Source organism: Schistocerca americana, chromosome 3, assembly GCF_021461395.2.
Source record: "Schistocerca americana isolate TAMUIC-IGC-003095 chromosome 3, iqSchAmer2.1, whole genome shotgun sequence".
Classification (NCBI taxonomy): domain Eukaryota; kingdom Metazoa; phylum Arthropoda; class Insecta; order Orthoptera; family Acrididae; genus Schistocerca; species Schistocerca americana.
In genome coordinates this window covers 767,390,119-767,411,492 of record NC_060121.1, presented here as the reverse complement: position 1 = coordinate 767,411,492, position 21,374 = coordinate 767,390,119, and the positions used below count along the sequence as shown (strand labels likewise).

At 43.9% G+C, this 21,374-nt stretch overlaps 1 protein-coding gene across 1 annotated transcript in view; it reads right to left on the bottom strand.

Annotated features, from left to right (window-relative positions):
• LOC124605773 (fatty acyl-CoA reductase wat-like) overlaps positions 1–21,374 on the bottom strand; it is a 267,768-nt gene that overhangs the window by 82,861 nt on the left and 163,533 nt on the right. Inside the window, exon 3 of the mRNA XM_047137658.1 lies at positions 5,558–5,877. Coding sequence (XP_046993614.1) covers positions 5,558–5,877 — 320 coding nt within the window. The remainder of the gene's footprint in view (positions 1–5,557; positions 5,878–21,374) is intronic.

The following is a 21,374-nucleotide window of genomic DNA, read 5'->3' as shown; positions in this document are numbered from 1 at the left end:
CTGGCTGCTATTCATAATAAACATGTCATTAGAAGACATATTTTGCACTACGGGCCCCAAAGAATGAAAGAACACTCAAGTGTTGCACTGGAGCTGTCTATTATTCCTATGACGTTTGGGTCTAAAATATTCCTTAAAATTGAAAGAGTTAACGTTCAACAAGATTATATTCGATTTACTTTCATAGCTTGTTGTGCTGACTGAGCACATAATTAGGGGTAAGATTTTGGCAAAATTCAGCTCTTTTACTGTATAATACTGATGTTTGCATAATTTGCGCTAGGTCCTTTTTATTTTTGTAATACATTACTGTTAATTTATGCATCAGCTATGGTTTATGGCTTGCCCATGTGGCATCATGTGGCTGCGTACAACCCAAACTTTCAATGATTTTCCTACATGGTAAAATTAATAAGGTTCATTACGATTAGTTTAACTAGCTGCAGCACCCCCAACTTTTCGTAAGACTTCATGAAAGTTAAAGTCAGGGAATTTCAAGGTGCCTGGAAACACATACGATGCACTGTATATGACAGAAGGACGTATCGGTAAAGACACTTATAGTCAACCCATCTTTCTGCAAGATGCAGAGGACAGTGTGGGGTGAATTCAAAGAAGCATCCATCAGATATTTTACGAGAGTATGTTTGTATGTGTCCTCTGTTGAGGATTTAATTATGAAGGGGAAACGTCAAGAAGCGCGAAAACCAGTCAGTGAACTGGTAAGATGATGAATTTGATTAAAAGTGTGCTTGAAACAATCGGTAAAGTCTACATCAGATTGTTCCCATATTTCTCAATTCTGAGCTTGAACACTATTTCGAATGGATCTAAGGCTTAACGCTCCTTCAACAGCGACGTTTACAGAGACAACAGAGTTAACTCTTCTTGAAAAGGATTCAGTAGTCTGAGGGAATAAGATGTACACCAATTCAGACTGCCATTGGGAGAAGAAAGGCGTAAGGAAGAGGTAAATAATATTGTCTCAGGGAGCCATCCTAGTAGCAAAATAAATGAAAGAGAGCCGCAGTGGGAAACGACTGCAAAATTTGCACACTTCCACATGTAACGCTGCAAAGCATTACAATAAGATAGATTTCCTGCCGCTTTTCAAAAATGTTCAAATGTGTGTGAAAACTTATGGGACTTAACTGCTAAGGTCATCAGTCCCTAAGCTTACACACTACTTAACCTAAATTATCGTAAGGACAAACACACACACCCATGTCCGAGGGAGGACTCGAACCTCCGCCGGGACCAGCCGCACAGTCGATGACTGCAGCGCCTTAGACCGCGCGGCTAATCCGCGCGGCCCTGCCGCTTTTCATACCAGACTTGTCAAGAAAGAAAATACCCTTGAAGAGGTAACATTTTCTAACATTTTATTCTAATAGGCAAAAGCCACCTAATTTATGAAATACACTCCTGGAAATTGAAATAAGAACACCGTGAATTCATTGTCCCAGGAAGGGGAAACTTTATTGACACATTCCTGGGGTCAGATACATCACATGATCACACTGACAGAACCACAGGCACATAGACACAGGCAACAGAGCATGCACAATGTCGGCGCTAGTACAGTGTATATCCACCTTTCGCAGCAATGCAGGCTGCTATTCTCCCATGGAGACGATCGTAGAGATGCTGGATGTAGTCCTGTGGAACGGCTTGCCATGCCATTTCCACCTGGCGCCTCAGTTGGACCAGCGTTCGTGCTGGACGTGCAGACCGCGTGAGACGACGCTTCATCCAGTCCCAAACATGCTCAATGGGGGACAGATCCGGAGATCTTGCTGGCCAGGGTAGTTGACGTACACCTTCTAGAGCACGTTGGGTGGTACGGGATACATGCGGACGTGCATTGTCCTGTTGGAACAACAAGTTCCCTTGCCGGTCTAGGAATGGTAGAACGATGGGTTCGATGACGGTTTGGATGTACCGTGCACTATTCAGTGTCCCCTCGACGATCACCAGTGGTGTACAGCCAGTGTAGGAGATCGCTCCCCACACCGTGATGCCGGGTGTTGGCCCTGTGTGCCTCGGTCGTGTGCAGTCCTGATTGTGGCGCTCACCTGCACGGCGCCAAACACGCATACGACCATCATTGGCACCAAGGCAGAAGCGACTCTCATCGCTGAAGACGACACGTCTCCATTCGTCCCTCCATTCACGCCTGTCGCGACACCACTGGAGGCGGGCTGCACGATGTTGGGGCGTGAGCGGAAGACGGCCTAACGGTGTGCGGGACCGTAGCCCAGCTTCATGGAGACGGTTGCGAATGGTCCTCGCCGATACCCCAGGAGCAACAGTGTCCCTAATTTGCTGGGAAGTGGCGGTGCGGTCCCCTACGGCACTGCGTAGGATCCTACGGTCTTGGCGTGCATCCGTGCGTCGCTGCGGTCCGGTCCCAGGTCGACGGGCACATGCACCTTCCGCCGACCACTGGCGACAACATCGATGTACTGTGGAGACCTCACGCCCCACGTGTTGAGCAATTCGGCGGTACGTCCACCCGGCCTCCCGCATGCCCACTATACGCCCTCGCTCAAAGTCCGTCAACTGCACATACGGTTCACGTCCACGCTGTCGCGGCATGCTACCAGTGTTAAAGACTGCGATGGAGCTCCGTATGCCACGGCAAACTGGCTGACACTGACGGCGGCGGTGCACAAATGCTGCGCAGCTAGCGCCATTCGACGGCCAACACCGCGGTTCCTGGTGTGTCCGCTGTGCCGTGCGTGTGATCATTGCTTGTACAGCCCTCTCGCAGTGTCCGGAGCAAGTATGGTGGGTCTGACACACCGGTGTCAATGTGTTCTTTTTTTCCATTTCCAGGAGTGTATATACTGAAGCAACGGAAAAATGCCCCTGTCGGAGCACAAAAAGGCGAATACAATCCTGTTTAAAAGACTGACTGAAAAATGAGGTACAAACTGCCTTCCTTGGCACCTTTAAAAATTTTCCCAAAAAGTTTGGCATGCAAACATAATCACATTCATTTTAACGTGCAACTCACCTCTCACTCACCCAACCTACCCTAACTGTAACATCCTCACACCCACTAAACTATCGCTGTAAGTCGCTCATACCCATCTACTCCCACTTACCCACGCTCACTCACTCATTCAGCCCATCTCATTGTCGATATCTCTTTGTGTCTCTCCAACTGTCACTGTCCCATTTGTTTTGTCCTACTACTGTCCACTCTCTCTGTCACCGTCTCTTGCTCTCTCTTACTGCTGCTATCTCATTCATTCCTTCCCACTGCTGCTGTCTCTTCTCACTGTCACCATCTCTCTCTTCCTCGTTGCCCCAGAGGTGACGGTTAATCGAGGTTCTACTCTATATCCTTTTTATCAAAGGTAAGTATTGATACTTTGATGAATCCGATATAGTCTGTCAGTAAACTCAAGAGCGAAGAGCGCTTTTGGTGGGGGAAGTGGCCTCTCCCGGAAGAACGCTGCCACCGGCCTACAGGGCACCCGAAATCTGTTGCCTGTTATCTGTCTAGCGGTGTAGATCGGCGTGCAGTGATATAGGCCGTTTCTGTTCGTGGGATCTTAGTTGCCAGTGTCGGTGAGTTAACTTTGTATACATACTGATGTACTTCGATATCCGGAAGTGATGGATAATCGTCTAGCATTGCAAGAAAATATGCAGAATACGAAGAAGAGGAGGTATTTGTGGAGTAACGAGCGTTTGATCATCTCTAATGTTATTACAGCGTGTATTAAGGAGGCGACCCAAAAAGAACCGGTGGCTAATATTAGCAGTCCCAGTCAAAGTGATAAAATTTATGCAAACGTCAGCCTCATCTAATAGGACGCATAAGTAATGAATGAAAAAATAAGCCGCATGGTTTACTGGAATCGTCACGAAGGAGAACTGATAATTTTGAGAGGAAACCCATCGTTACAGGCAGTTTCAAAATCACGTAAAACCTTTGATGCTTATGGAACACTAAACCTCCATCTCGGTTACTGTTGACCTGATTCTAAGACATATTGCTTAAAGCATGTGCGCAATAGCTATTCTAAACACTGTTGAAATTTACTTCGAAACATTTACACCGATTCTTGACTTCTAAGCAAAAAGCTTGACATACGAGGTGCGTTCACATATTAATTTTTATGTTTTGGTAAGAACTTTATTTGTTAATCTACAGCAATGTTATCTTCTTCAGTCCGCAACTCATGGTCGTGCGGTAGCATTCTCGCTTCCCGTGCCCGGGTTCCAGGGTTCGATTCCCGGCGGGGTCAGGTATTTTCTCTGCCTCGTGATGACTGGGTGTTGTGATGTCCTTCGGTTAGTTAGGTTTAAGTAGTTCTAAGTTCTAGGGGACTGATGACCATAGATGTAAAGTCCCATAGTGCTCAGAGCCATTTTTTTAATCCTCTTCAAAATATTCCCCATTACATACTATACAACTTATGCCAGTGCTTTTTCCAATCCCCGGAACACTTTAGGAAATGTTTGTTCGGGATAGTTTGTAGGTCTGTTTAACTGTGCATTTTTAATCTCATCCATGCTTGTAAAACCGGTGTCCTTTAAGACTTGCTTTGAAATGTTTATACCACTTGTCTGCCCTTGGTTTACTCATAACAGGCTCACCAAAAGCAAAATTTACCATTTCTAAAAATTTCATACCCTTTATTCCATTCTTATAACAAAATTTAATACAGATTCTCTAATTTATTTTTATACAAAACAAACAACCGTTGATGCTACCAAAACACATATAGCCTTTCTGACAGCTGACAACAGAGTGCCCGCATCTCGTGGTCGTGCGGTAGCGTTCTCGCTTCCCACGCCCGGGTTCCCGGGTTCGATTCCCGGCGGGGTCAGGGATTTTCTCTGCCTCGTGATGGCTGGGTGTTGTGTGATGTCCTTAGGTTAGTTAGGTTTAAGTAGTTCTAAGTTCTAGGGGACTGATGACCATAGATGTTAAGTCCCATAGTGCTCAGAGCCATTTGAACCATTTGACAACAGAGTAAATACCCAATATGCATAACATTGAACACATACTTTTGAAGCATGTTTACGAAAACAGAGACAAAACAGTAGTGCAGATCGGACTAATACAACACGCAAAATTATTAATTTCTGCTTACTTTTTAAACACTCTTCGTGTTGCAAAAATTGTTAAGTACAATGCAGTCCTTCAAAGAAAACTTCTACTCGTAGAAACACAAAGTAAGAACAAGCCTCAAATTCTACAGATTGTTTGCATTATATGGGGTTCGTTTTACGAACAGCAATAGAGGAATATACAATACATTCACATGAACAGGTATTCGGTTCTATGTTTGTAGCATAATCCTGACTTGCATTCTTATCTTAATATTATTTACTCTATGATGTTGTGTTTCGGAAGAAGCTATCGTTTTTTGTATTCCTTATGCTGTTAATGCATTTGTCTAAAAATAAACGCAGCCGAGACGTAACTACACACGGCTTCGCCACATATTTGAAGTGAGCGCCGCGGCTAGGCAGAGTGGGGCTTTCTCGGGTCACGTATCGACACTTTGTTGGAGACACCGTGCCGCGTACTCACCGGGTCGGCGAGCATGTCTGCGAGGCGCGCCTGCACGTCCTTGCCGCGCTTGGGCCGGATCAGGAGGAAGACCTTGCGCACGCGGCAGGCGCGCAGCAGCTTCTCGAGCAGCACGAGGCCCATGAAGCCGGTGGCGCCTGTGATGAAGACGACCGAGTCGCGGTAGAAGTCGACCACGCCGCCCGGCTCCACGTCCGCGCTGTCGGCGTCCAGCCCGTCGTGCTGCGCGCCCAGCTGCTGGGCCCCGGCGCCGGGCCCGCTCGCCACGGGCTGGGCGTCCGGCGGCGACTCCTCCACCATCCCGCTCCGTCTCGACGCCTCTGCAAAAGCGACGCCGCGCCGCCGTACTTAGAGAGCAGGCCTCTTGTGACAGTATGCCCACACTAGACAACTTGTTCATCGCTGCATCCGGCTGTGAAAAGCAGATCAATACTAACAAGGGAGCCTCCCCATCGCACCCCCCTCAGATTTAGTTATATTTGGCACAGTGGATAGGCCTTGAAAAACTGAACACAGATCAATCGAGAAAACGGGAAGAAGGTGTGTGGAACTATGAAAAAAATAAGCAAAATATACAAACTGAGTAGTCCATGCGTACGATAGGCGACATCAAGAACAGTATTAGCTCAGGAGCGCCGTGGTCCCGTGGTTAGTGTGAGCAGCTGCGGAATGAGAGGTCCTTGGTTCAAGTCTTCCCTCGAGTGAAAAGTTTACTTTCCTTATTTTCGCAAATTTATGATCTATCCGTTCGTTCACTGAAGTCTCTGTTCACTGTAATTAGTGTCTGTGTTTTGCGACCGCACCGCAAAACCGTGCAATTAGTAGACGAAAGGACGTGCCTCTCCAATGGGAACCGAAAACATATGATCACAAGGACATAGGTCAACCGATTCCTCCACAGGAAAACACGTCTGATATATTCTATACGACACTGGTGACGACAAGTGCGTCACATGACAGGAATATGTTGTCGACCCACCTAACTTGTACACTTGGCGAATGGGTAAAAAGATTCTTCTACCTTGCCCGATTTAGGTTTTCTTGTGGATGTGATAATCACTCCCAAAAAAGTGATGAAAACATAGGAGTTTGTCACATAAAATGCAACAAATGAATGCAACAGTTTCACAGTCACACAGTTTTCCCTGCGCTCTTTCCAAACATATGTTTTTAACGTTTTCAAATTTTTCCGTGTGTAGACCGTCAAATCCTGCATATGTCCAAGCAAATCTGGAGAGCGAAGTTGATTATGTGTGAGTGCCTGAACGTTGATAATTGTCTGAAAATAAAATATTAAACCTTTCACTCTAGGGAAGAATTGAACCAAGGACCCGTCGTTCCGCAGCTGCTCACGCTAACCATGGTACCACGGCGCTCCTGAGCTCATACTGTCCTTGTTGCCTATCGTGCGCATGGACTACTCAGTTTGTATATTTTGCTTATTTTTTTCAAAGTTCCACAGAACTTCTGCTTGTTTTCTCGATTGATCAGTTTTTCAAGTCCTATCCACTGTGCCAACTTATAGCTAAATCTGAGGGGGTGCGATGGGGAGGTTCCCTTGTAAGTTTTGCCACTGCGTGAGGAAAATGTTGGTGATTAGATTGGAATCCATACGATCCTATTCTGCCCAGCGATCTTTGAAGATAGACAATGGAGAAAAGAGCAGCAGTCAATCGCCAAATCCGTCGTTTTATTACAGTAGATTTACACTACTGGCCATTAAAATTGCTACACCAAGAAGAAATGCAGATGATAAAAGGGTATTCATTGTACAAATATGTTATACTAGAACTGACATGTGATTACATTTTCATGCAATTTGGGTGCTTAGATAATGAGAAATCAGTGCCCAGAACAACCACCTCTGGCCGTAATAGCGGCCTTGATAGCCTGGGAATTGACTCAAACATGGATGGCGTGTACAGGTACAGCTGCCCATGCAGCTTCAACACGATACCACAGTTCATCAAGAGTAGTGACTGGCGTATTGTGACGAGCCAGTTGCTCGGCCACCATTGAGGAGACGTTTTCAATTGCTCAGAGATCTGGAGAATGTGCTGGCCAGGGCAGCAGTCGAACATTTTCTGTATCCAGAAAGGCCCGTACAGGACCTGCAACATGCGGTCGTGCATTATCCTGCTGAAATGTAGGGTTTCGCAGGGATAGAATGAAGGGTAACACATCTGAAATGTAACGTCCACTGTTCAAAGTGCCGTCAGTGCGAACAAGAGGTGACCGAGGCTTGTAACCAATGGCACCCCATACCATCACTCCGGGTGATACGCCAGTATGGCGATGACGAATACACGCTTCCAATGTGCGTTCACCGCGATGTCGCCAATCACGGATGCGACCATCATGTTGCTATAAGCAGAACCTGGATTCATCCGAAAAAATGTTTTGCCATTAGTGTTCCCAGGTTCGTCGTTGAGTGCACCATCGTAGGCGCTCCTGTCTGTGATGCAGCGTCCCGGGTAACCGCAGCCATGGTCTCCGAACTGATAGTCCATGCTGCTGCTGCAAACGTCGTCGAACTGTTCGTGCAGATGGTTGTTGTCTTGCAAACGTCCCCATCTGTTGATTCAGGGATAGAGACGCTGCACCATCCGTTACAGCCATGCCGATAAGATGCCTGTCATCTCGACTGCTAGTGATACCAGGCCGTTGGGATCCAGCACGGCGATCCGTATTAGCCTCCTGAACCCACCGATTCCATATTCTGCTAACTGTCATTGGATCTCGACCAACGCGAGCAGCAATGTCGCGATACGATAAACCGCAATCGCGATAGGCTACAATCCGACCTTTATCAAAGTTGGAAACGTGATGAGCGTTTCTCCTCCTTACACGAGGCATCACAACAACGTTTCACCGGGCAACGCCGGTCAACTGCTGTTTGTGTCGGTTGGAAACTTTCCTCATGTCAGCACCTTGTAGGTGTCGCCACCGGCGCCAACCTTGTGTGAATGCTATGAAAAGCTAATCATTTGCATATCACAGCATCTTCTTCCTGTCGGTTAAATTTCTCGTGTATAGCACGTCATATTCTTGGTGTAGCAACTTTAATGGCCAGTAGTGCAGATGAATCCTAAGTGTTGCCAGTGCGTGAGGAAAATGTTGGTGATTAGAAAAAAAATGTCTCTGAGCACTACGGGACTTAACATCTATGGCCATCAGTCCCCTAGAACTTACAAGGGAACCTCCCCATCGCACCCCCCTCAGATTTAGTTATAATTTGGCACAGTGGATAGGCCTTGAAAAACTGAACACAGATCAATCGAGAAAACAGGAAGAAGTTGTGTGGAACTATGAAAAAATAAGCAAAATATACAAACTGAGTAGTCCATCGGCAACATAGGCAATATAAAGGAGGATGTAAGCGCACGGTCGCCGTGGTCCCGTGGTCAGCGTGAGCAGCTGGGGAGCGAGAGGTCCTCGGTTTAAGTCTTCCCTCTAGCGAAAATTTATTTTTTTTTATTTTTGCAAAGTTATGATCTGTCCGTTCGTTCATTGACGTCTCTGTTCACTGTAACAAGTTTAGTGTCTGTGTTTTGCGACCGCACCGCAAAACCGTGCGATTAGTAGACGAATAGACGTGCCTCTGCAATGGGAACCGAAAACATTTGATCCAGTAGAACACGTCTTATATATTCCATACGACACTGGTGACGGCATGTGCGTCACATGACAGAAATACGTTGTGGACCCACCTAACTTGCACACTTGGCGAATGGCTAAAAAGATTCTTCTACCTTTCCCGATTTAGGTTTTCTTGTGGATGTGATAATCACTCCCAAAAAAGTGATGAAAACATAAGAGTGTGTCACATAAACTGCAACAAATGAATGCAACAGTTTCACAGTCGCACAGTTTCCTCTGCGCTCTCTCAAAACATATGTTTTTAACGTTTTCAAATTTTTCCGTGTGTAGACCTGTATATGTCCAAGGAAATCTGAACATGTCCTGGAATTTTGGAGAGCGAAGTTGATTATGTTTGAGTGCCTGAACTCTGATAATTGCCTGAAAATAAAAATTTTCAGTTCATGGAAGACTTGAACCAAGTACCTCTCGATCCGCAGAAGCTCACGCTAACCACGGGACCACGGCGCTACTGAGCTCGCATCATTCAAAAAGTTGCCTATCTCGTACATGGACTACTCAGTTTGTATATTTTGATTATTTTTTCATAGTTCCACACAACTTCTTCCTGTTTTCTCGACTGATCTGTGTTCAGTTTTTCAAGGCCTATCCACTGTGCCAACTTATAACCAAATCTGAGGGGGGTGCGATGGGGAGGTTCCCTTGTTAGAACTACTTCAACCTAACTAACCTAAGGACATCACACAACACCCAGTCATCACGAGACAGAGAAAATCCCTGACTCCGCCGGGAATCGAACCCGGGAACCCGGGCGTGGGAAGCGAGAACGCTACCGCACGACCACGAGCTGCGGACTGGTGATTAGATTCGAATCCATACGATCCTGTTCTGCCCAGATAAACAATGGAGAAAACAGCAGCAATCAATCGCCAAATCCGTCGTTTTATTACAATAGATCTAGGTTTCAGTTATTAGATAGTCATCTTTAGTGCTAAAAATTACAAAACAAGAACATCAGGAACAGACATAAGATAGTTAATAACGAATCGTAAGTGCAAACATAACCACTGCACAGTTACAAGCTATGTAACAACATGTGATATTAGTCCAAAGTGTCACGTTTTGTTACATACCATGTAACAGCAGATGACATTAGTCCAAAGTATCACATAATAGACGGTGTTGTTTACTACATGACACCATGTCATGTGTTGTTACATAGTATGTCACTGTGCGTTGCTTATGTTTGCACTTACGATACTTTGTGAACTATGTTAAATTTGTTCGTGATTCTCCTGTTTTGTAACTTCTATCACGTAACAGTTGAAATCTACATCTGTTGTAATAAAACGAGGGATTTCGCAATGGATTGCTGCTCTTTTCTCCGTTGTCTACATGTTGGGTATGTTACACACAGCTATTCAACAATGATCTGCGTCAAGATTTGACTGGAACCTGCGTCGGTTTAAGCCAAAGCGACACAAGCGCCTATTTATTGAGCCAAGCTGAGAGGGACACCAAATGCTCTCAAGTGCAGAAATTGAAAGGTCTTCCCATAAGACGACATACACAAGAAGAGAAAAGAAAATTAAGGTTACGTAAAATGATCAGTTTGACATTAGCAAAGGGAAAGGGACCAGCAAGGTAGGTCTGACAGTGCGCTCGATAACAAAGCAAGGTTTGGGAAAAATCGAGACACATTCATAGGAAAAAGCGTTTGGCAATGTAAAAGGATGCAAGATGTTCGAAGAGCTCAGGAAAATGACTGTAAGTGATGTAGAAAGACTAGTTATATTCAAAATAAACAAGAACCATGATAGAAAAATAAAAATTGACGTCTAAGAACAAAGTTTTCGAATTAGAAAGGGCATCAGACAGTCCACTACTATTCAATCTACAAACCGAAGAAGCAATGACGGAAATAAATGTTTCCCGAGAGGGCTCAGAATTCAGAGTCGATGTCTGTCAATGACAGGATTCGTTGACGACATTGATATCCTCTTTGAAAGTGGGAAAGATTGCAGGACCTGTTGAAAAGAATGTCGAGTCTACGCAGCACACAGGATGGAGTGACAGCATCCCGAAAAGACGAAAGTAATAAGGAGTAGCAGAAATAAGATTGGGGATAAACTTAACAATAAAATTGAGGAGCACGAAGTACACGAAGATAAACAGGTGTCTCACGAAGCAAGGAAGACTTAAAAAGGACTAACACAAGAAAGGAGGATATATTCCTGTGTTGCCAGAAAAGCATGTTGAAAATAGATAGACTGATAAGACAATAAATGAGGAGGTTCTCCACAGGTTCAACGAGGAGAGGAACATACGAAAAACACTGACAAGAAAAGAGTCATGGAATGTGTTAAGACATCAGGAAATAGCTTCCGTGGTACTTGGAGAGATTGCAGAAGAGAGAGACAGGAATACATCCAGCAGATGATTAAGGACGTAGGATGCAAGTGCTATTCTGAGATGAGTGGTTGGTACAGGAGAGGAATTTGTGGCAGGCCGCATCGAACTAATCACAAGACCGATGGAAAGGAAAACGGAAGCCAAATAATGTCTGTCGGTGAGGGCAATCCAAATATGAACATGTGAGTCGTTCCAGACACAGAGTCTACGTTATGTATTTGTGAGTGAGAAAGTGTTGTCTTAGCACTAAATTCATATAGTCCCAGTTTCCTGACTCTAACCGAGATTCTAGGGACTTTTATGAAAACTTCCAAATATTCCCATTTGTGAACACCCTGTCCAAATCGCAACCCCTTGGCGAGTGTCTGAAAAGTGGGTACTCAGCGATGACTCGATACCTCAAACAACCTTATCCACTTGGCCAAGGTATCAAATGTCTAAATAATAGTGTTACAAACGTACGTTAGGATCTCAGGTAACCAACACTAACTAGTATGGTCACTGATGGAATAGTGAGAGAGAAAAGCCATTGACGGCCTAGGGTGTCACAGATCTGCGGAGCTGAGAGAATTACTACGAAATATATCAGTCGCGAAACAGACTAATTGCTTATATACTAATGTTGGATCCTGTTCCTCTTCATAAGGCGTTAGCACAGAACTAATTTTTAGAAGCGAAATATCGAATCACAGCTTTCCTTTTGTTGTCTACTATTCGAGAAAAACGGGTGATATGATGAAAAATCGCTAAGCGATCTTATACAGAACTATAATTTTCTAATATTTGCTGAAATATACTACAGTAAGTTCTTTCGGAGTGCCTCGTAGGTTTCGCGGATATCATAGTTACCTGATGGACGAGTGGTTGTTTCTCTTGTTCGTTACATTAACTGAAAATGTCGGAAAGTACCAAAGTGGTTGTCCTAATCGTATTTCATCGGCAAAATGTACGAGTACCAAAGTGGTTGTCCTAATCGTATTTCATCGGCAAAATGTACGAGCTAAATACTCAATAGCTTTTTACACGTAAAAGGTCTCCCTACCACCGTTATCACGTAATTTACATACTATGTGTTCTCATCTGGACATTTCTTAAATATACATAAACGAATGTAACAAGAGTATAATAGCAGCAGACTTTACGGGGGGAGGGAGTAGCGATAAAGTTTTAATCATCTCGTCTATAAAATGTATGTGATTAATAAAATTAGCGCCTTTTATTTATTATGATTAATATTTTGTTTGTCTGAAAGTACGCATCTGTTGTCCTATATAACGAGCCAGAATTATGGGGATCGTTGGTCAATAGTAAAGTGCGATACTAAGCATGTTTGACTAAATTTGCGATTCCACCCTCTTTCCAGCTATGTTTTACCTAAAATCAAGTATCTGAAGTACAAAGGGGAGGGGGGGGGGGCTGGGGGATCAGTGAATCGTGTGGAAGTATTTACTAAAATGTCTCACCTTTCCAAGTTTTTCCGTTATACAGGGTGGTCCATTGATCGTGACTGGGCCAAATATCTCACGAAATAAGCGTCAAACGAAAAAACTACAAAGAACGGAACTTGTCTAGCTTGAAGGGGGGAAACAGAAGGCGCTATGGTTGGCCCGCTAGATGGCGCTGCCATAGGTCAAACGGATATCAAATGCGTTTCTTAAATAGGAACCCCCATTTTTTATAACATATTCGTGTAGTACGTAAAGAAATATGAATGTTTTAGTATGACCACTTTTTTCGCTTTGTGATAGATGGCGCTGTCATAGTCACAAACATATGGCTCACAATTTTAGACGAACAGTTGGTATCAAGTAGGTTTTTTAAATTAAACTACACAACGTAGGTACGTTTGAACATTTTATTTTGGTTGTTCCAATGTGATACATGTACTTTTGAGAAGTTATCATTTCTGAGAACGCATACTGTTACAGCGTGATTACCTTTAAATACCACATTAATGCAATAAATGCTCAAAATGATGTCCGTCAACCTCAATGCATTTGGCAATACGTGTAACGACATTCATTCCTCTCAACAGCGAGTAGTTCGCCTTCCGTAATGTTCGCACATCCATTGACAATGCGCTGACGCATGTTGTCAGGCGTTGTCGGTAGATCACGATAGCAAATATCCTTCAATTTTCTCCACAGAAAGAAATCCGGGGACGTCAGATGCGGTGAACGTGCGGGCCATGGTATGGTGCTTTGACGACCAATCCACCTGTCATGAAATATGCTATTCAATACCGCTTCAACCGCACGCGAGCTATGTGCTGGACATCCATCATATTGGAAGTACATCGCCATTCTGTCATGCAGTGAAACATCTTGTAGTAATATCGATAGACCATTACGTAGGAAATCAGCATACATTGCACCATTTAGATTGCCATCGATAAAATGGGGGCCAATTATCCTTCCTCCCATAATGCCGCACCATAAATTAGCCAGCCAAGGTCGCTGATGTTCCACTTGTCGCAGCCATCGTGGATTTTCCGTTGCCCCGTAGTGCATATTATGCTGCTTTACGTTGCCGCTGTTGGTGGATGACGGTTCGTCGCTAAATAGAACGCGTGCAGAAAATCTGTCATCGTCCCGTAATTTCTCTTGTGCCCAGTGGCAGAACTGTACCCGACGTTCAAAGTCGTCGCCGTGTAATTCCTGGTGCATAGAAATATGGTACAGGTGCAATCGATGTTGAGGTAGCATTGTCAACACCGACCTTTTTGAGATTCCCGATTATCGCGCAATTTGTCTGCTACTGATATGCGGATTAGCCGCGACAGTAGCTAAAACACCTACTTGGGCATCATCATTTGTTGCAGGTCGTGGTTGAAGTTTCACATGTGGCTGAACACTTCCCGTTTCCTTAAATAACGTAACTATCCGGCGAATGGTCCGGACACTTGGATGATGTCGTCCAGGATACCGAGCAGCTTACATAGCACACGCCCGTTGGGCATTTTGATCACAATAGCCGTACATCAACACGATATCTACCTTTTCCGCAATTGGTAAACGGTCCATTTTAAGACGGGTAATGTATCACGAAGAAAATACCGTCACTGGTGGAATGTTACGTGATACCACGTACTTATACGTTTGTGACTATTACAGCGCCATCTATCACAAAGTGAAAAAAGTACTCCACCTAAAACATTCATATTTCTTTACGGACTACATGAATATGTAATAAAAAATGGGGGTTCCTATTTTAAAAAACGCAGTTGATATCCGTTTGACCTATGGCAGCGCCATCTAGCGGGCCAACCATTGCGCCTTCTGGTTTCCCCCTTCCAGCTAGACAAGTTTCGTTCTTTGTAGGTTTTTTTTTCGTTTGACGCTTATTTCGTGGGATATTTGGCCCGGTTACGTTGAATGGACCACCCTGTATATTGGTACACTATTTTGGTTTTTGGTTATAAAAGAAGTTAATTACCCTATACGTTGCAACTGTTTTATTTGACCATAAATGGCAAGCAATTAAGCGGAACGCAAATCTGTCAAATCATGCAGTTATGGATTGAAAATATTCACCAGAACTTACAATATTTTGGGGATCTGGTGTGACTACCTTTCCATTTCGAAGCTGTAACAGAAAGGCTGCAACGAAATCGTAGAATTTAAATTAAAAACCCACGAAAGCACAGAAAGGAAAATTACTACGCGAAGCCCATTGTGACGCAGCAGTGGGGCGAACATGCGGCTGCAGCGGCAGCGGCGTGACCTTCTGAGCAGGATTGCCACGGGCCGCCCTTGAGCCGAATACGGCCAAGGGCCCCGCGTGGTTCTCCACTCTACACTCTCCGGTCAGCTGCGGCGTTACATCTCCCACCTGTTACGGCTCACTACGTGAATAGCTAAAGTTTTAATTACCACCTCAACAAACTCAAACTGCTCCCACGAAACTTGGTAATGATGTTAGAACTTCTCTGCATGCCCACCCTTCAGTGCTGCACATTTTCTCAACGATGGATGTGGCGGTGTCCTCGGATGTAGAAGCTCCTTTCTGGCTGTTCGGGAAACGTTCGAACTTGAAAATCATTCTGGAAATGCCTGCCAAGGAATTGTATCTTCATCGGAGGATAAAGGAGGAGTTCACTGGGTGCCGCGTGGAAAATAAGGGAGGGGACGGGATGAGGAGAGGGGGAGGGGGAGATGCAGAAGTCGTTCGTGTGTAGAGTGAACTGTGATGTTTTCGTGGAGCAAAAATCTTCGGACTGCTTCCCGCGTCCCTTCGCCTTGACTGCCTTCGGAAAACTCGTCAGAGGGCATCGGTAGTATGCTCCTATAACAGTTCGTCCCATACGAGTGTCATCTGTTAGCAGTTCACCATAGTAGTCGCGACAAACACCACCACCTTGCTCGATGATGACTGGGTCTTCTCCTTTTTAGACCGTGGCAAGTCCAAGCTTCTGCTGCTTCCTTTGTTTCTTTTACTCCGGTTCGTAGTGATACACCCAGCACTCGCCCATCGTGATTAGGCGGCTAAGGGAGTCATCTGGATGGGCTTGAAACGGCGGAAACATTTCCGATGCTGCCTCGGCTCGGCGGGATTTTTGGACAGTGATGAATGTGGTGAGCGGTATCTCTGTCATCTTCAAAATGTCGTTCAAGACGTTAAGACTGATCCAAACTTATTTTCACTTTTTCCACTGTCACCTCGTTTGTGATACAACGCTCACCGCGTAGCGAGACCTCCACTTCTCTTGTGATTCCGGTTCTTCGCGGAGAGATGGGCTGCCACTTCGTTCTACGTTGTTCAAACATGTTTTTACAACACTGCAATCGGCTGCGTCATCTAACAACTGTGTCATATGGTATGGTGCTTGACATGCAAGGGAGGAACTTAACTGAGGTTTTTACAGAAGGAGCATAAGTTCGGATTAGAGAAGGGTGGGGAAGGACATCGGCCGTGCCCTTTCAAAGGAACCATTCCGGCGTTTGCCTGGAGCGATTTAGAGAAATCAGAGCGAAACCAAAATCATGGTGGCTGGACAGGGATGTGTACCGTCGTCCCCCAGATTGCTAGTCCAGTGTGCTAACCACTGATTACCTCGTTCGGCGTTTGACGCACACTAACACGAACTGAATATGTATTGTTGACGCACTTTCCTCCTTCAAATTCAGGAAACAAATAACTGCACAATATTGCATTTCATCAACGGACTGCGTCATTTTGTTTTAGCTACTCTAACTGTGCGCTACGGTACCGTGGCTCGGGAATTTCAGTGTACTTGCCCAATTAAGAGTCATTGTTACGTAGTTTCTTGATAAAGAACTCCAACTCTTCAGCTAGTCATATAGCTACGTAAATGGGTAGCAGTACAATACGGGAAACAGAAATGTTATAAACATCTCTAAAATTGTTGTTACGATGAGCAATAAGTTTTAATACTAGTCTTATTTTCTGGATGTAGTGTAATTCCTAGCGTTGGTTTCTTTTGGGGGACGATGTGAAGATTCAGGGTTATCGAATATTAGTGAAGATACTTACTCACATTTTCATCAAATTTCGGTTTATTTTCCATCCAGATGTGGCAACCAATGAAATTTATGCATCAGCTTTGTACACATCGCTGAAGAGAGTCTCCTTGAGAGCATACACAGATTTATTACTAATCACTGTACCCAGTTAATAAGTTCGTAAAACATTTTGAGTGCATTTTCAATATAAATCACAGTTTTCAACAGAAAAGTACATGCCGCACATTCTGTCCACAGCGTAAAGACTAACTTACAACTCCGAATATAGACAAAGACGTATTAACCTCTGGCGCGTGTGACAAACAATATATCACAGCAAGAAATTCTAGATTTTTCCAGAACCGGTAACTGATCAAATTACAATTGTACAGTTTCCTACATATAAGTATATGAGGGGGCAATTACAATGAAAACATATTTTTGAGCCGAGCAAGATTTACAAACATAAAAATAATTTTATATTATTGTAAATAATTTTCAAACTGATTTTTGTGAAAAATTGAGTCTGCTTTCGAAAAACTACAACATTTTTGATTTAGCAGAAAAATATCGTAACCAAGTGGCATTGCACTGGACTGCCAGTAGATTTATGCAACAGTACTTGAGTTGCAACACCACTGAAGGATCGGGAGCTCGTAAGGAGGGTAGTAGGGAAGGCAAATGGTCGACTTTGGTTTATTGGGAAAATTTTAGCGTTGTGTGATTCATCTGTAACACACAGAATACTAATGCAACCCCACAGCTCAAGTATTGGGCTCCCATCATGTCGCTACAGTCTGGAACCGTGCGACCGCTACGGTCGCAGGTTCGAATCCTACCTCGGGCATGGACGTGTGTGATGTTCTTAGGTTAGTTAGGTTTAAGTAGTTCTAAGTTCTAGGGGACTGATGACCTAGAAGTTATGTCCCATAGTGCTCAGAGCCATTTGAACCCATCATGTCGGAGTGAAGGAAGACATCTAAGCAGTTCAGAGGCGGGCTGCTAGATTTGGTATCGGAAAGGTTGATTAACACGTGAACTCAAATAGGAATCCCTGAATCCCTGAAAGGAAGACGATGTTTCCGCGAAACACTATTGAGAAAATTTAGAGAACCGCCACTTGAAGCTGACTGCCGAACGATTCTGCTGCCACTAATGCACATTTCGCGTAAGGACCACGAAGATAAGAGAAATTATGGGTTGTGCGGAGGCATATGGACAGTAATTTTTTCCTCTATTCGCGAGTGGAGTTGGAGAGGAAATGAGTAGTAGTGGTATAAGGTACCCTCTGCCACAGGACAAACGATGCCTAGGGACTTATATATGTAGATGTAGAATCAAAACATTGCTGTAATGAAGGGAACATACATTGAAAAAATAAAAAATGGCAGGGAAAAATGGAAAGATCTCGATTTGGCACAGAGATGGAGGTGATATGAATGCTATTTTGTTTTGTTGGTAAATTCTCCGTAATGATGGAAGTCAAATGCCGTCTTTATTTTTGGAACACTTTCATTTCTGTAGCTTTTTTAAGTAGTCTCCTTTATATTTCCTTCAACTATAAATCTTGAATAACGTGTTGCTATAAAATTCCTTGTTTTGGACAATTTATTACCAAAGGAATTTGAGTCAGAGTTGGTAATCATCACTCAGTTGCCACTGATCCTGCAAGTTGTTTTCCGTGAGTAGCATGATGGGTGAGGACGCTGTGTAGGAAGAGAAAGGTGGCTGGCTGTGACGAGGCCGATGGCGCGTGGAGAGGACTGATTTTAATGTAAGACAGAGACTGTGTAGCAGGGCGCTTTAGTGTCTGGTCTTTGTTCACTTTTAATGTGTGAAAACACGAGTGTATTTTATCCTGAGCGTCTCTAAAGACCGCATCATCGACGGGATGTTAACGTCTATTGCCTTTCTTACTTTAACTTGAGGATGAGAACTTTCTCGAAAAGTCATTTCGCATCTAATTTAAAATTAATTATATCTGGTTGAGCTCTATTATTCCACTGATTACATAATAATCAAAACCTCGCTTTCAGTTATAGTTGATAAATCGATATACATGAAGAATACCCAAAAAGTTGCGATCATAGTTAAAAAATTCGATAAAATAGTATGGTTCTGGGCGACCAGCGACTTGAAGTTCACCAAATAACTAACGACATAGGCACGTCAGAACAAAGAGTAGTTATATATTATAGGGAGTTTCAAGTACGAGGCAAGTGTGTGTCCGGCATTGCGCGGAACGGGAAGTCTACCTCCAATTGTTGCACACCCTTCTATGGCCTGTTCCTGAGACTCTCGTAAGTGGCGTATCAGTTTTGGTGGAACTAAGACAAATTAGCGGGGGCCTTGGAAGAATGCCCAGGAAAACTGTTGCGTCATTTGGGACTTGACACTGGAGTGTCAGCAGCATCTGGTCACAGAGCTGTAACACTGCAGCCGCGCCAAGTAGCAGCAGACCATCGAGCGACCAATTTAGATGGTGCTACTTGACGTCTACTGCTACTGGCTATTGCAGTCTGTCCATTATGGGGAGGTTAATCCTGTCTCACGAAACCGATCAGTATTTATTCGAGTACGTGAACTGGCAGAATACTAGAAGCGCTACAGTTCGTCGTCAGATTATCACTAGGCTCTCCATGATGCGAAACCGAGAGTGCGGAATGCAATTAGTGCGTCAAGGGCCAAAAATGGCGAAATCGATATCACCTGTCGGTAAAGATATCCAGCGATTTATGACATGCGAAAGGGATTTTTCTTGATAATATTTTGCAAATTGTATTACAAGAATGACGACTATGCAGTTCTGCGGCGTGAAAAGGATAACAAGCGATCATAATTGTCAAAAATCCATACTTATGGATGTTTGTATGTGCGTGGGTGTGCCTGTATGTCTGTTAATGTGTGTGTGTGTGTGTGCGTGTGTGTGTGTGTGTGTGTGTGTGTGTGTGTGTGTGTGTGTGTGGTGTGTTTGTGTGTGTGTGTGTGTGTGTATGTGTGCTCCACATTTCCTCCTAAACCACTGGACCGATTTCAACTAAATTTTGCACACACATACCTTACTGTCAGACGACAATCTCTGTGGGGCTGGTGCGTGAAAAAGCTTATCCCGCTATGCGGAAATTTCCAGATTTTATCGATCCGGTATTTGAGAATGAGAGCACTTAGCGACTTGCAACAAACTTTATACATAATTTTAAACTCTTACGAAATTTTGCTCGCTGAAAATCCCTACAAAATGAGGAAAGCAAAAATGTTTATTATTTACCGTTTTCCTGCTATTCATGCAGTAAAAGTACTGCATAAAGTATGACGTTGTAATTTGTTACCACCGTACTACTAACTGCATTCGTGACACATTTTACAGACAGTATCACATACATCTCTGAATTTAAATGCAGAACTATATCATTGTACGACACATAGTTCAGGAGATGTGATGTAATAAATAGTGAGATGTGTGAAAAACTGGTGGATCATGCATGACGTTTGAATTTGTTTCTTCTTTGCCACTAACTCTCTTCGCAATAAATTTCGCAGGTAGTATCCGTATATGTCGCTAAATGAACCTACAACACTATATTAATATACAACAGGGAATTCAGGAGACATGACATCATAAACATTTACCACAAGGTGAAGCGCTTCGTGGTACGAACGTGGACGCACAGCTATAAATACCTGGGCAAGGCCTGGTTTCTGTGCTAGTAGGACAATAAATGTAGCTTGTCGGCAAAACTGACAGTTTTGATCAGCGAATCGTATACCTGGACCGTTTACAGAACTGAGATCCTGTTTCACATCTCTTCTGTATAAACTGGTGCTGGAAACCGTATTGAGTCCAATGAAGATGTTATGGCAACATTTCACAATCGCAGTTCAGGGCTGGAACCACGAGAAAAACGTTGGAAAAAGGGTATTGACATAAATGCGTACAAAGGTGAAAAAACTAGTTTCTTGCCTAAAACGAATATTTTTTTTATCGCTAGTCTGGAAACTGCCCCCTTGCTCTCCTAAACAACAATAAGGCTAAGTGTGGTTGAAAAGTAATAGAAGAAACACTGATTAGGAATAATCACTGCGCCATACAGAAGAAGTTCAAGTTACAAATTAATGACTAGAATGTTACAATAAGAACAACGACTGATTTTGGTAACAATGCTAAGCTACCGCTGACAAGCGTCACTGCGTTAATAAAATGGTGCGCAAAAGTAGAGAACGAAAGTAACTTTCGCTTGGAATGTCACTGCCAGCTAACATTTCTTGATAAAACTTGGACCAATCACATGAAGAACTGTATAGTAACTGAAAGAAAGACACAATGTGACGGACAGGAATGATAG